Raw genomic sequence first — 12,500 nt, forward strand, 5'->3', positions numbered from 1 at the left:
GACCGCGGTCACCCGCGGTTATGAGTCATAAACAAAATATTTTAATGATATTCGGGTCATTTGCGGGCGGGTCAGTTAAAATTAATTAAATATATATTTTCTACAAATAGGCCTACTTAAAATATCACGAGAAAGCTAGCATCAATACAGTAAAGCATCAATACAGTAAAGTCAACAGTAAAGAAGCAAGACGCGAGTTAAAATAATAAAGACACCCCTTCAGGAAAAGCGATATAGGCTATGGTTATGGTCTAGGCCTACTTCTTGCGAAGCCATTTAAAAGTATGACAGCCAAAACGGGCAGCCTGCAGGAATAAATGTTATGGCACAGACTACACAGCCATATCTACCGGTATGTATAGGTTCGCGCATGCATAAAAGTTACCTTAGTTCGTTGTGTTTGTGACTTTAAACAGTGGATGTGCTTTAGTAAAGCTTTGTGTTTCATTCAGCATTATAAACCAGTTCTTACGCTAACGTTTTGACCAGCAATGTATCTCTCTTGCCTACCTCGCCTCACCATTTCTGTTTTCGAAAGAAAGATGTATGTCCATGGCCTTCAAATCTTATCCTAGTGTTCTTATCCTTTGTGCGTTGCGTGCGTGCTTGCGCTCTTATTCTCATTCTTTCTCCTGCGCAAAACATTATGTCCTGCATGCTTACTGCGTGTAATTCTACTGCATCAAGTTTCGTAAATAAATTAGTTTGTTTTTACAGAAATGGCCTACTGTCACACTGCATGCAGCCTATAACCAAAAGCACACATTTTGTAAATAAGCGGGTCGGATCGCGGGTCGGGTATAATTTTGTCCTAATTAATATTCGCGGTCCGAGTTGCGGTCGGGTTGATTAAAATAGCGGGCGACCGCGGGCCGCTTGCGACCAAACCCGCGCAACACTGCTGTGTGTGGTATGCTAGAACAGATCCTTTTGTTATTACAGTATGTGGTATACTAGAACATACATTGATATTGTTGTCGTTATTACAGTATGTGGTATGCTAGAACAGGTCCTTTTGTTATTACAGTATGTGGTATGCTAGAACTCCTTTGGACCTTTTGTATGTATTATGCCACATGCTCCTTGAATTCAAATAAAATTAAAATTTGATCGCAAAAAAAAAAGAAAAGACGTTGATGAAGTTCATCAAGATCAGACGAACTCCTGGAAAGGCCAACTGCATCTCATGCATCAACGCAGCACCTGAAGCACTTAGGGCCCGTAACTGGACGGCAGTTTAGTTGTACGTTAAAAATTGCTGCGTGTTTGAACAAAGAAACACAAATACCCTATAAAAGACTTTAGTTGGAGGATATGCATCTTAAGTTCTATGTTCTAAAATTCCTTTGAGTTGCCTATTTTAAAGGACTTTTAACACTACTTTAAAAACACTTTCCTACTTAAAGGTACACTCAAAACAAAACTGTAAAACCTAGACTTATGTTTTTTTTGTTGTTGCTTTTTTCACAAAAGCCACGCCCCCTAGTTATTGTTACTCATATCTAGCTTTGTTGGGTGACAAACTTAAACGGGAGGCGAGTGTGATTCACTGATATTAATATTGCTAGCTGTGCTAGATAGACTTGCAAGCATGTTAGGACACTGGGCTATGTCATGTAAGGAACATGGTGCTGTCAAAAAACGGAAACATAGCCTAAATTGCAGAGCCACTTTATTATTATATGGTGAATAAATGTTATACTACTGTGCACAGCCCCATGCTTCTCTGATGTGACGAAGCTAGCACGTTATTAGCAGCGGTTAGCTAACTATGCTAACGTTAGTTATCTACACGTCTCCTCCAAGTGACAATCATTTTATATAATGCTGGCAATGCTGAAAACAATTAACATCCTTATTTATCTTACTTACATAGAGTTGACTGTGTGGCTTAATCCACATATGTGGTGGAGCACTGTTTTTGTTATGGTTTGCTAAGGAGTAGCAGCTAATGTTAACCCTTTGCTTTAAAATAGTGGAGATCTGGGACGAGATAATTTAATCTAATTTAACATAATTACAGAAAACTTAATCAAGATTAAAGGCATTTTTCTGTGTATCGGTGTTGTGTTAATCCCACATATGTCATTTGACTGTCCTTTTCAACTCATATCACTATAAAATCCCATTAAACCGGACAAATATCAAGGCTCCCAATACATTTCTATGGAGCCGTAAGGTGAAGTTGACGGGCCATGTCTGCCTGCACGGAGCTACTGGACTGCCATTGGCTCATCTGCGTTCGATGGGCGGGGTTTTGCGAATGGTCAATTATGTAAATATTACATAAAATGCAAGTAAATGGTAATGCTATGTAGTTTGGTTTGTGTGTGTGTGTGTTACCTGTATGTGTGTGTGTGTGTTACCTGTGTGTGTGTGAGTGTGTGTGTGTGTATTACCTGTGTGTGTGTGTGTGTGTTACCTGTGTGTGTGTGTGTATGTGTGTGTGTGTGTGTATTACCTGTGTGTGTGTGTGTGTGTGTGTGTGTGTGTGTGTGTGTGTTACCTGTGTGTGTGTGTGTATGTGTGTGTGTGAGTGCGTGTGTGTGTATTACCTGTGTGTGTGTGTGTGTGTTACCTGTGTGTGGTTAGGGCCCATATGTGTGCACTGCTCTCGGAGGTCTTGTGTTCTCTTGAGCAGCTGATTGAAGTCGTCATCTGTGGAGAGCCACTTACGAGTCATCATCCTCCGCAGGAGAGGCTGGAGAACACACACACACACACACACATCATCATCATCATCAGGAGAGGCTGGAGAACACACACACACACACACACACACACACATCATCATCATCATCATCATCAGGAGAGGCTGGAGAACACACACACACACACACACACACACATCATCATCATCATCAGGAGAGGCTGGAGAACACACACACACACACACACACACATCATGATCAGGAGAGGCTGGATAACACACACAAACACACACACATACACACAAACACACACACACACACATCATCCTCCGCAGGAGAGGCTGGAGAACACACACACACACACACACACATAAATGCTTCTACATTGTAACATGCTGATTCACTAGGTGCAACACCCAACTAGGTCCTATTTAGACACTAATAGTATAAACATTAGCTGCTACAGCACAGCTAGGTCCTAATTAGACACTCTGTGGACAGCCTCTCTGTTTTGTTTGAAAGTCAACAGAAGTGATGTTACCCAGCATCGCTTAGAGCACCTTTAACTGTAATTATGAGCCCAAGGCCGATTTAAACCCGACAGTTTTTGAATACGTGGCCATTATAACTGACGTTCCCAACTACAATTTCAAGTTCTTTGAACTACAGAAATCTGTTTAGAATTATCTTAATGAATAATGCAACAAGGACAAAGCATGTAATCTGCGTTGTTTGTTTATTCAGAATGGAATGGATCGCAAATGGATCCAAATGAACGTAAGCCACTTACAACGTGGAATGGCCTCATGTCCCTGAAGCAAAACCCCTCATGGAGAAGAAACAACAGAGGACATTAGCATCCTTCCCGCCATGCCAAGCCTGCTTCATGTGTCTGTTCATTGTCGAAGTTCAAGTTTTTTTTGCTGTCATAGGCGAGCAGCGTGCCACACTTAATGCAACATATGTGTTGTCACTGCCCACGTGCCACACTTAATGCAACATATGTGTTGTCACTGCCCACGTGCCACACTTAATGCAACATATATGTTGTCACTGCCCACGTGCCACACTTAATGCAACATATGTGTTGTCACTGCCCACGTGCCACACTTAATGCAACATATGTGTTGTCACTGCCCACGTGCCACACTTAATGCAACATATGTGTTGTCACTGCCCACGTGCCACACTTAATGCAACATATGTGTTGTCACTGCCCACGTGCCACACTTAATGCAACATATGTGTTGTCTCTGCCCACGTGCCACACTTAATGCAACATATGTGTTGTCACTGCCCACGTGCCACACTTAATGCAACATATGTGTTGTCACTGCCCACGTGCCACACTTAATGCAACATATATGTTGTCACTGCCCACGTGCCACACTTAATGCAACATATGTGTTGTCACTGCCCACGTGCCACACTTAATGCAACATATGTGTTGTCACTGCCCACTTAATGCAACATATGTGTTGTCACTGCCCACTTAATGCAACATATGTGTTGTCACTGCCCACGTGCCACACTTAATGCAACATATGTGTTGTCACTGCCCACGTGCCACACTTAATGCAACATATGTTGTCACTGCCCACGTGCCACACTTAATGCAACATATGTGTTGTCACTGCCCACGTGCCACACTTAATGCAACATATGTGTTGTCACTGCACACTTAATGCAACATATGTGTTGTCACTGCACACTTAATGCAACATATGTGTTGTCACTGCACACTTAATGCAACATATGTGTTGTCACTGCACACTTAATGCAACATATGTGTTGTCACTGCCCACTTAATGCAACATATGTGTTGTCTCTGCCCACGTGCCACACTTAATGCAACATATGTGTTGTCACTGCACACTTAATGCAACATATGTGTTGTCACTGCCCACGTGCCACACTTAATGCAACATATGTGTTGTCACTGCACACTTAATGCAACATATATGTTGTCACTGCCCACGTGCCACACTTAATGCAACATATGTGTTGTCACTGCACACTTAATGCAACATATGTGTTGTCACTGCCCACTTAATGCAACATATGTGTTGTCACTGCCCACACTTAATGCAACATATATGTTGTCACTGCCCACGTGCCACACTTAATGCAACATATGTGTTGTCTCTGCACACTTAATGCAACATATGTGTTGTCACTGCCCACTTAATGCAACATATGTGTTGTCTCTGCACACTTAATGCAACATATGTGTTGTCACTGCACACTTAATGCAACATATGTGTTGTCACTGCCCACTTAATGCAACATATGTGTTGTCACTGCCCACGTGCCACACTTAATGCAACATATGTGTTGTCACTGCACACTTAATGCAACATATATGTTGTCACTGCCCACGTGCCACACTTAATGCAACATATGTGTTGTCACTGCACACTTAATGCAACATATATGTTGTCACTGCCCACGTGCCACACTTAATGCAACATATGTGTTGTCACTGCACACTTAATGCAACATATGTGTTGTCACTGCCCACTTAATGCAACATATGTGTTGTCACTGCCCACACTTAATGCAACATATGTGTTGTCTCTGCCCACGTGCCACACTTAATGCAACATATGTGTTGTCACTGCCCACTTAATGCAACATATGTGTTGTCACTGCACACTTAATGCAACATATGTGTTGTCACTGCACACTTAATGCAACATATGTGTTGTCACTGCACACTTAATGCAACATATGTGTTGTCTCTGCACACTTAATGCAACATATGTGTTGTCACTGCCCACGTGCCACACTTAATGCAACATATGTGTTGTCACTGCCCACGTGCCACACTTAATGCAACATATATGTTGTCACTGCCCACGTGCCACACTTAATGCAACATATGTGTTGTCACTGCCCACGTGCCACACTTAATGCAACATATGTGTTGTCACTGCCCACGTGCCACACTTAATGCAACATATGTGTTGTCACTGCCCACGTGCCACACTTAATGCAACATATGTGTTGTCACTGCCCACGTGCCACACTTAATGCAACATATGTGTTGTCACTGCCCACGTGCCACACTTAATGCAACATATGTGTTGTCTCTGCCCACGTGCCACACTTAATGCAACATATGTGTTGTCACTGCCCACGTGCCACACTTAATGCAACATATGTGTTGTCACTGCACACTTAATGCAACATATATGTTGTCACTGCCCACGTGCCACACTTAATGCAACATATGTGTTGTCACTGCACACTTAATGCAACATATGTGTTGTCACTGCCCACTTAATGCAACATATGTGTTGTCACTGCCCACACTTAATGCAACATATGTGTTGTCTCTGCCCACGTGCCACACTTAATGCAACATATGTGTTGTCTCTGCCCACTTAATGCAACATATGTGTTGTCACTGCCCACGTGCCACACTTAATGCAACATATATGTTGTCACTGCCCACGTGCCACACTTAATGCAACATATGTGTTGTCACTGCCCACGTGCCACACTTAATGCAACATATGTGTTGTCTCTGCCCACGTGCCACACTTAATGCAACATATGTGTTGTCACTGCCCACGTGCCACACTTAATGCAACATATGTGTTGTCACTGCACACTTAATGCAACATATATGTTGTCACTGCCCACGTGCCACACTTAATGCAACATATGTGTTGTCACTGCACACTTAATGCAACATATATGTTGTCACTGCCCACGTGCCACACTTAATGCAACATATGTGTTGTCACTGCACACTTAATGCAACATATGTGTTGTCACTGCCCACTTAATGCAACATATGTGTTGTCACTGCCCACACTTAATGCAACATATGTGTTGTCTCTGCCCACGTGCCACACTTAATGCAACATATGTGTTGTCACTGCCCACTTAATGCAACATATGTGTTGTCACTGCACACTTAATGCAACATATGTGTTGTCACTGCACACTTAATGCAACATATGTGTTGTCACTGCACACTTAATGCAACATATGTGTTGTCTCTGCACACTTAATGCAACATATGTGTTGTCACTGCCCACGTGCCACACTTAATGCAACATATATGTTGTCACTGCCCACGTGCCACACTTAATGCAACATATGTGTTGTCACTGCCCACGTGCCACACTTAATGCAACATATGTGTTGTCACTGCCCACGTGCCACACTTAATGCAACATATGTGTTGTCACTGCCCACGTGCCACACTTAATGCAACATATGTGTTGTCACTGCCCACGTGCCACACTTAATGCAACATATGTGTTGTCACTGCCCACGTGCCACACTTAATGCAACATATATGTTGTCACTGCCCACGTGCCACACTTAATGCAACATATGTGTTGTCACTGCCCACGTGCCACACTTAATGCAACATATGTGTTGTCACTGCCCACGTGCCACACTTAATGCAACATATGTGTTGTCACTGCCCACGTGCCACACTTAATGCAACATATGTGTTGTCACTGCCCACGTGCCACACTTAATGCAACATATGTGTTGTCACTGCCCACGTGCCACACTTAATGCAACATATGTGTTGTCACTGCCCACGTGCCACACTTAATGCAACATATGTGTTGTCACTGCCCACGTGCCACACTTAATGCAACATATGTGTTGTCACTGCCCACGTGCCACACTTAATGCAACATATGTGTTGTCTCTGCCCACTTAATGCAACATATGTGTTGTCACTGCCCACGTGCCACACTTAATGCAACATATGTGTTGTCACTGCCCACGTGCCACACTTAATGCAACATATGTGTTGTCTCTGCACACTTAATGCAACATATGTGTTGTCTCTGCCCACTTAATGCAACATATGTGTTGTCTCTGCACACTTAATGCAACATATGTGTTGTCACTGCACACTTAATGCAACATATGTGTTGTCACTGCACACTTAATGCAACATATGTGTTGTCACTGCCCACGTGCCACACTTAATGCAACATATGTGTTGTCTCTGCACACTTAATGCAACATATGTGTTGTCACTGCCCACTTAATGCAACATATGTGTTGTCACTGCCCACTTAATGCAACATATATGTGTTGTCACTGCCCACTTAATGCAACATATATGTGTTGTCACTGCCCACTTAATGCAACATATATGTGTTGTCACTGCCCACTTAATGCAACATATATGTTGTCACTGCCCACTTAATGCAACATATATGTGTTGTCACTGCCCACTTAATGCAACATATGTGTTGTCACTGCCCACGTGCCACACTTAATGCAACATATGTGTTGTCACTGCCCACGTGCCACACTTAATGCAACATATGTGTTGTCACTGCCCACGTGCCACACTTAATGCAACATATGTGTTGTCACTGCCCACGTGCCACACTTAATGCAACATATGTGTTGTCACTGCCCACGTGCCACACTTAATGCAACATATGTGTTGTCACTGCCCACGTGCCACACTTAATGCAACATATGTGTTGTCACTGCCCACGTGCCACACTTAATGCAACATATGTGTTGTCACTGCCCACGTGCCACACTTAATGCAACATATATGTTGTCACTGCCCACGTGCCACACTTAATGCAACATATGTGTTGTCACTGCCCACGTGCCACACTTAATGCAACATATGTGTTGTCTCTGCCCACTTAATGCAACATATGTGTTGTCACTGCCCACGTGCCACACTTAATGCAACATATGTGTTGTCACTGCCCACGTGCCACACTTAATGCAACATATGTGTTGTCTCTGCCCACTTAATGCAACATATGTGTTGTCACTGCCCACGTGCCACACTTAATGCAACATATGTGTTGTCTCTGCCCACTTAATGCAACATATGTGTTGTCACTGCACACTTAATGCAACATATGTGTTGTCTCTGCACACTTAATGCAACATATGTGTTGTCACTGCCCACGTGCCACACTTAATGCAACATATATGTTGTCACTGCCCACGTGCCACACTTAATGCAACATATGTGTTGTCACTGCCCACGTGCCACACTTAATGCAACATATGTGTTGTCACTGCCCACGTGCCACACTTAATGCAACATATGTGTTGTCACTGCCCACGTGCCACACTTAATGCAACATATGTGTTGTCACTGCCCACGTGCCACACTTAATGCAACATATGTGTTGTCACTGCCCACGTGCCACACTTAATGCAACATATGTGTTGTCACTGCCCACGTGCCACACTTAATGCAACATATGTGTTGTCACTGCCCACGTGCCACACTTAATGCAACATATGTGTTGTCACTGCCCACGTGCCACACTTAATGCAACATATGTGTTGTCACTGCCCACGTGCCACACTTAATGCAACATATGTGTTGTCACTGCCCACGTGCCACACTTAATGCAACATATGTGTTGTCACTGCCCACGTGCCACACTTAATGCAACATATGTGTTGTCACTGCCCACGTGCCACACTTAATGCAACATATGTGTTGTCTCTGCCCACTTAATGCAACATATGTGTTGTCACTGCCCACGTGCCACACTTAATGCAACATATGTGTTGTCTCTGCACACTTAATGCAACATATGTGTTGTCTCTGCCCACTTAATGCAACATATGTGTTGTCTCTGCACACTTAATGCAACATATGTGTTGTCACTGCACACTTAATGCAACATATGTGTTGTCACTGCACACTTAATGCAACATATGTGTTGTCACTGCCCACGTGCCACACTTAATGCAACATATGTGTTGTCTCTGCACACTTAATGCAACATATGTGTTGTCACTGCCCACTTAATGCAACATATGTGTTGTCACTGCCCACTTAATGCAACATATATGTGTTGTCACTGCCCACTTAATGCAACATATATGTGTTGTCACTGCCCACTTAATGCAACATATATGTTGTCACTGCCCACTTAATGCAACATATATGTGTTGTCACTGCCCACTTAATGCAACATATATGTTGTCACTGCCCACTTAATGCAACATATATGTTGTCACTGCCCACTTAATGCAACATATGTGTTGTCACTGCCCACTTAATGCAACATATATGTGTTGTCACTGCCCACTTAATGCAACATATGTGTTGTCACTGCCCACTTAATGCAACATATATGTGTTGTCACTGCCCACTTAATGCAACATATATGTGTTGTCACTGCACACTTAATGCAACATATATGTGTTGTCACTGCACACTTAATGCAACATATATGTGTTGTCACTGCACACTTAATGCAACATATATGTGTTGTCACTGCCCACTTAATGCAACATATATGTGTTGTCTCTGCACACTTAATGCAACATATGTGTTGTCTCTGCCCACTTAATGCAACATATATGTGTTGTCACTGCACACTTAATGCAACATATATGTGTTGTCACTGCACACTTAATGCAACATATATGTGTTGTCACTGCACACTTAATGCAACATATATGTGTTGTCACTGCCCACTTAATGCAACATATATGTGTTGTCTCTGCACACTTAATGCAACATATGTGTTGTCTCTGCACACTTAATGCAACATATGTGTTGTCACTGCACACTTAATGCAACATATGTGTTGTCACTGCCCACGTGCCACACTTAATGCAACATATGTGTTGTCACTGCCCACGTGCCACACTTAATGCAACATATGTGTTGTCACTGCCCACGTGCCACACTTAATGCAACATATGTGTTGTCACTGCCCACGTGCCACACTTAATGCAACATATGTGTTGTCACTGCCCACGTGCCACACTTAATGCAACATATGTGTTGTCACTGCCCACGTGCCACACTTAATGCAACATATGTGTTGTCACTGCCCACGTGCCACACTTAATGCAACATATGTGTTGTCACTGCCCACGTGCCACACTTAATGCAACATATGTGTTGTCACTGCCCACGTGCCACACTTAATGCAACATATGTGTTGTCACTGCCCACGTGCCACACTTAATGCAACATATGTGTTGTCACTGCCCACGTGCCACACTTAATGCAACATATGTGTTGTCACTGCCCACGTGCCACACTTAATGCAACATATGTGTTGTCACTGCCCACGTGCCACACTTAATGCAACATATGTGTTGTCACTGCCCACGTGCCACACTTAATGCAACATATGTGTTGTCTCTGCCCACTTAATGCAACATATGTGTTGTCACTGCCCACGTGCCACACTTAATGCAACATATGTGTTGTCTCTGCACACTTAATGCAACATATGTGTTGTCTCTGCCCACTTAATGCAACATATGTGTTGTCTCTGCACACTTAATGCAACATATGTGTTGTCACTGCACACTTAATGCAACATATGTGTTGTCACTGCACACTTAATGCAACATATGTGTTGTCACTGCCCACGTGCCACACTTAATGCAACATATGTGTTGTCTCTGCACACTTAATGCAACATATGTGTTGTCACTGCCCACTTAATGCAACATATGTGTTGTCACTGCCCACTTAATGCAACATATATGTGTTGTCACTGCCCACTTAATGCAACATATATGTGTTGTCACTGCCCACTTAATGCAACATATATGTGTTGTCACTGCCCACTTAATGCAACATATATGTTGTCACTGCCCACTTAATGCAACATATATGTGTTGTCACTGCCCACTTAATGCAACATATATGTTGTCACTGCCCACTTAATGCAACATATATGTTGTCACTGCCCACTTAATGCAACATATGTGTTGTCACTGCCCACTTAATGCAACATATATGTGTTGTCACTGCCCACTTAATGCAACATATGTGTTGTCACTGCCCACTTAATGCAACATATATGTGTTGTCACTGCCCACTTAATGCAACATATATGTGTTGTCACTGCACACTTAATGCAACATATATGTGTTGTCACTGCCCACTTAATGCAACATATGTGTTGTCACTGCCCACTTAATGCAACATATGTGTTGTCACTGCCCACTTAATGCAACATATGTGTTGTCACTGCACACTTAATGCAACATATGTGTTGTCACTGCACACTTAATGCAACATATGTGTTGTCACTGCACACTTAATGCAACATATGTGTTGTCACTGCACACTTAATGCAACATATGTGTTGTCACTGCCCACGACTTCTTCCGACTTCTTCCTTCAAACTTGCTCGTTAATTCTCCTGTTTTTCTTTTTTTTTCTTTACATCTTCAAGCTCCACGAGATGGAGAGATGAAGAGAGAGATGAAGAGATGAAGAGAGAGATGGAGAGATGAAGAGAGAGATGAAGAGATGAAGAGAGAGATGAAGAGATGAAGAGAGAGATGGAGAGATGAAGAGAGAGATGAAGAGATGAAGAGAGAGATGGAGAGATGAAGAGAGAGATGGAGAGAGAGATGAAGAGAGAGATGGAGAGAGATGGAGAGATGAAGAGAGAGATGGAGAGAGAGATGGAGAGAGATGGAGACTTAAAGAAGCCCAATGCAACAATTTTAGCAAAAATGACCTTAATTATGCAGGTTGAGAGTCGTTCTGATGGTTCTACCACACTTTTTGGGTCGTTTGGTGGGTGCTTCGTCTCCCCCTAGTGCTTCTCCGCGGAAAAAACAAACATGCAACTTTCTAGTCGTGGTCCGAAGACGTCCGGATGTGACTCAGCGGAAGTATCCAATCGCGCCTCGAAAATGTAGTCAGATTGTAGTTTCTAAGAAGACTGCAAAACGGACTCCGACTCGGCTTTGTTGCTGTTCTCTTACATACCGTAACACTACACCAACAGCCTGATTGTTAACTACAAGCAAAGTGGAGAGGGCATTGATTTGGTCATTTGATCAACAATATACCACACAGTAGGCTACTGTCGAGGCCTAACTATT

General features: G+C 43.0%; 1 protein-coding gene across 2 annotated transcripts in view; it reads right to left on the minus strand.

The window, feature by feature from the left end:
* Positions 1-12,500, minus strand: part of exoc3l4 (exocyst complex component 3-like 4) — a 79,236-nt gene that overhangs the window by 16,806 nt on the left and 49,930 nt on the right. For both annotated transcript variants that reach the window (XM_076295657.1, XM_076295656.1), the window contains exon 11: positions 2,579-2,701. In XM_076295657.1, the coding sequence (XP_076151772.1) occupies positions 2,579-2,701 (123 nt within the window). The remainder of the gene's footprint in view (positions 1-2,578; positions 2,702-12,500) is intronic.

The sequence above is a fragment of the Alosa pseudoharengus genome, unplaced genomic scaffold, assembly GCF_046254945.1.
Source record: "Alosa pseudoharengus isolate Yale_2024_CS ecotype anadromous, Long Island Sound unplaced genomic scaffold, YU_APseudo_1.1 YU_APseudo_1.1_scf_2, whole genome shotgun sequence".
Taxonomy (NCBI): domain Eukaryota; kingdom Metazoa; phylum Chordata; class Actinopteri; order Clupeiformes; family Clupeidae; genus Alosa; species Alosa pseudoharengus.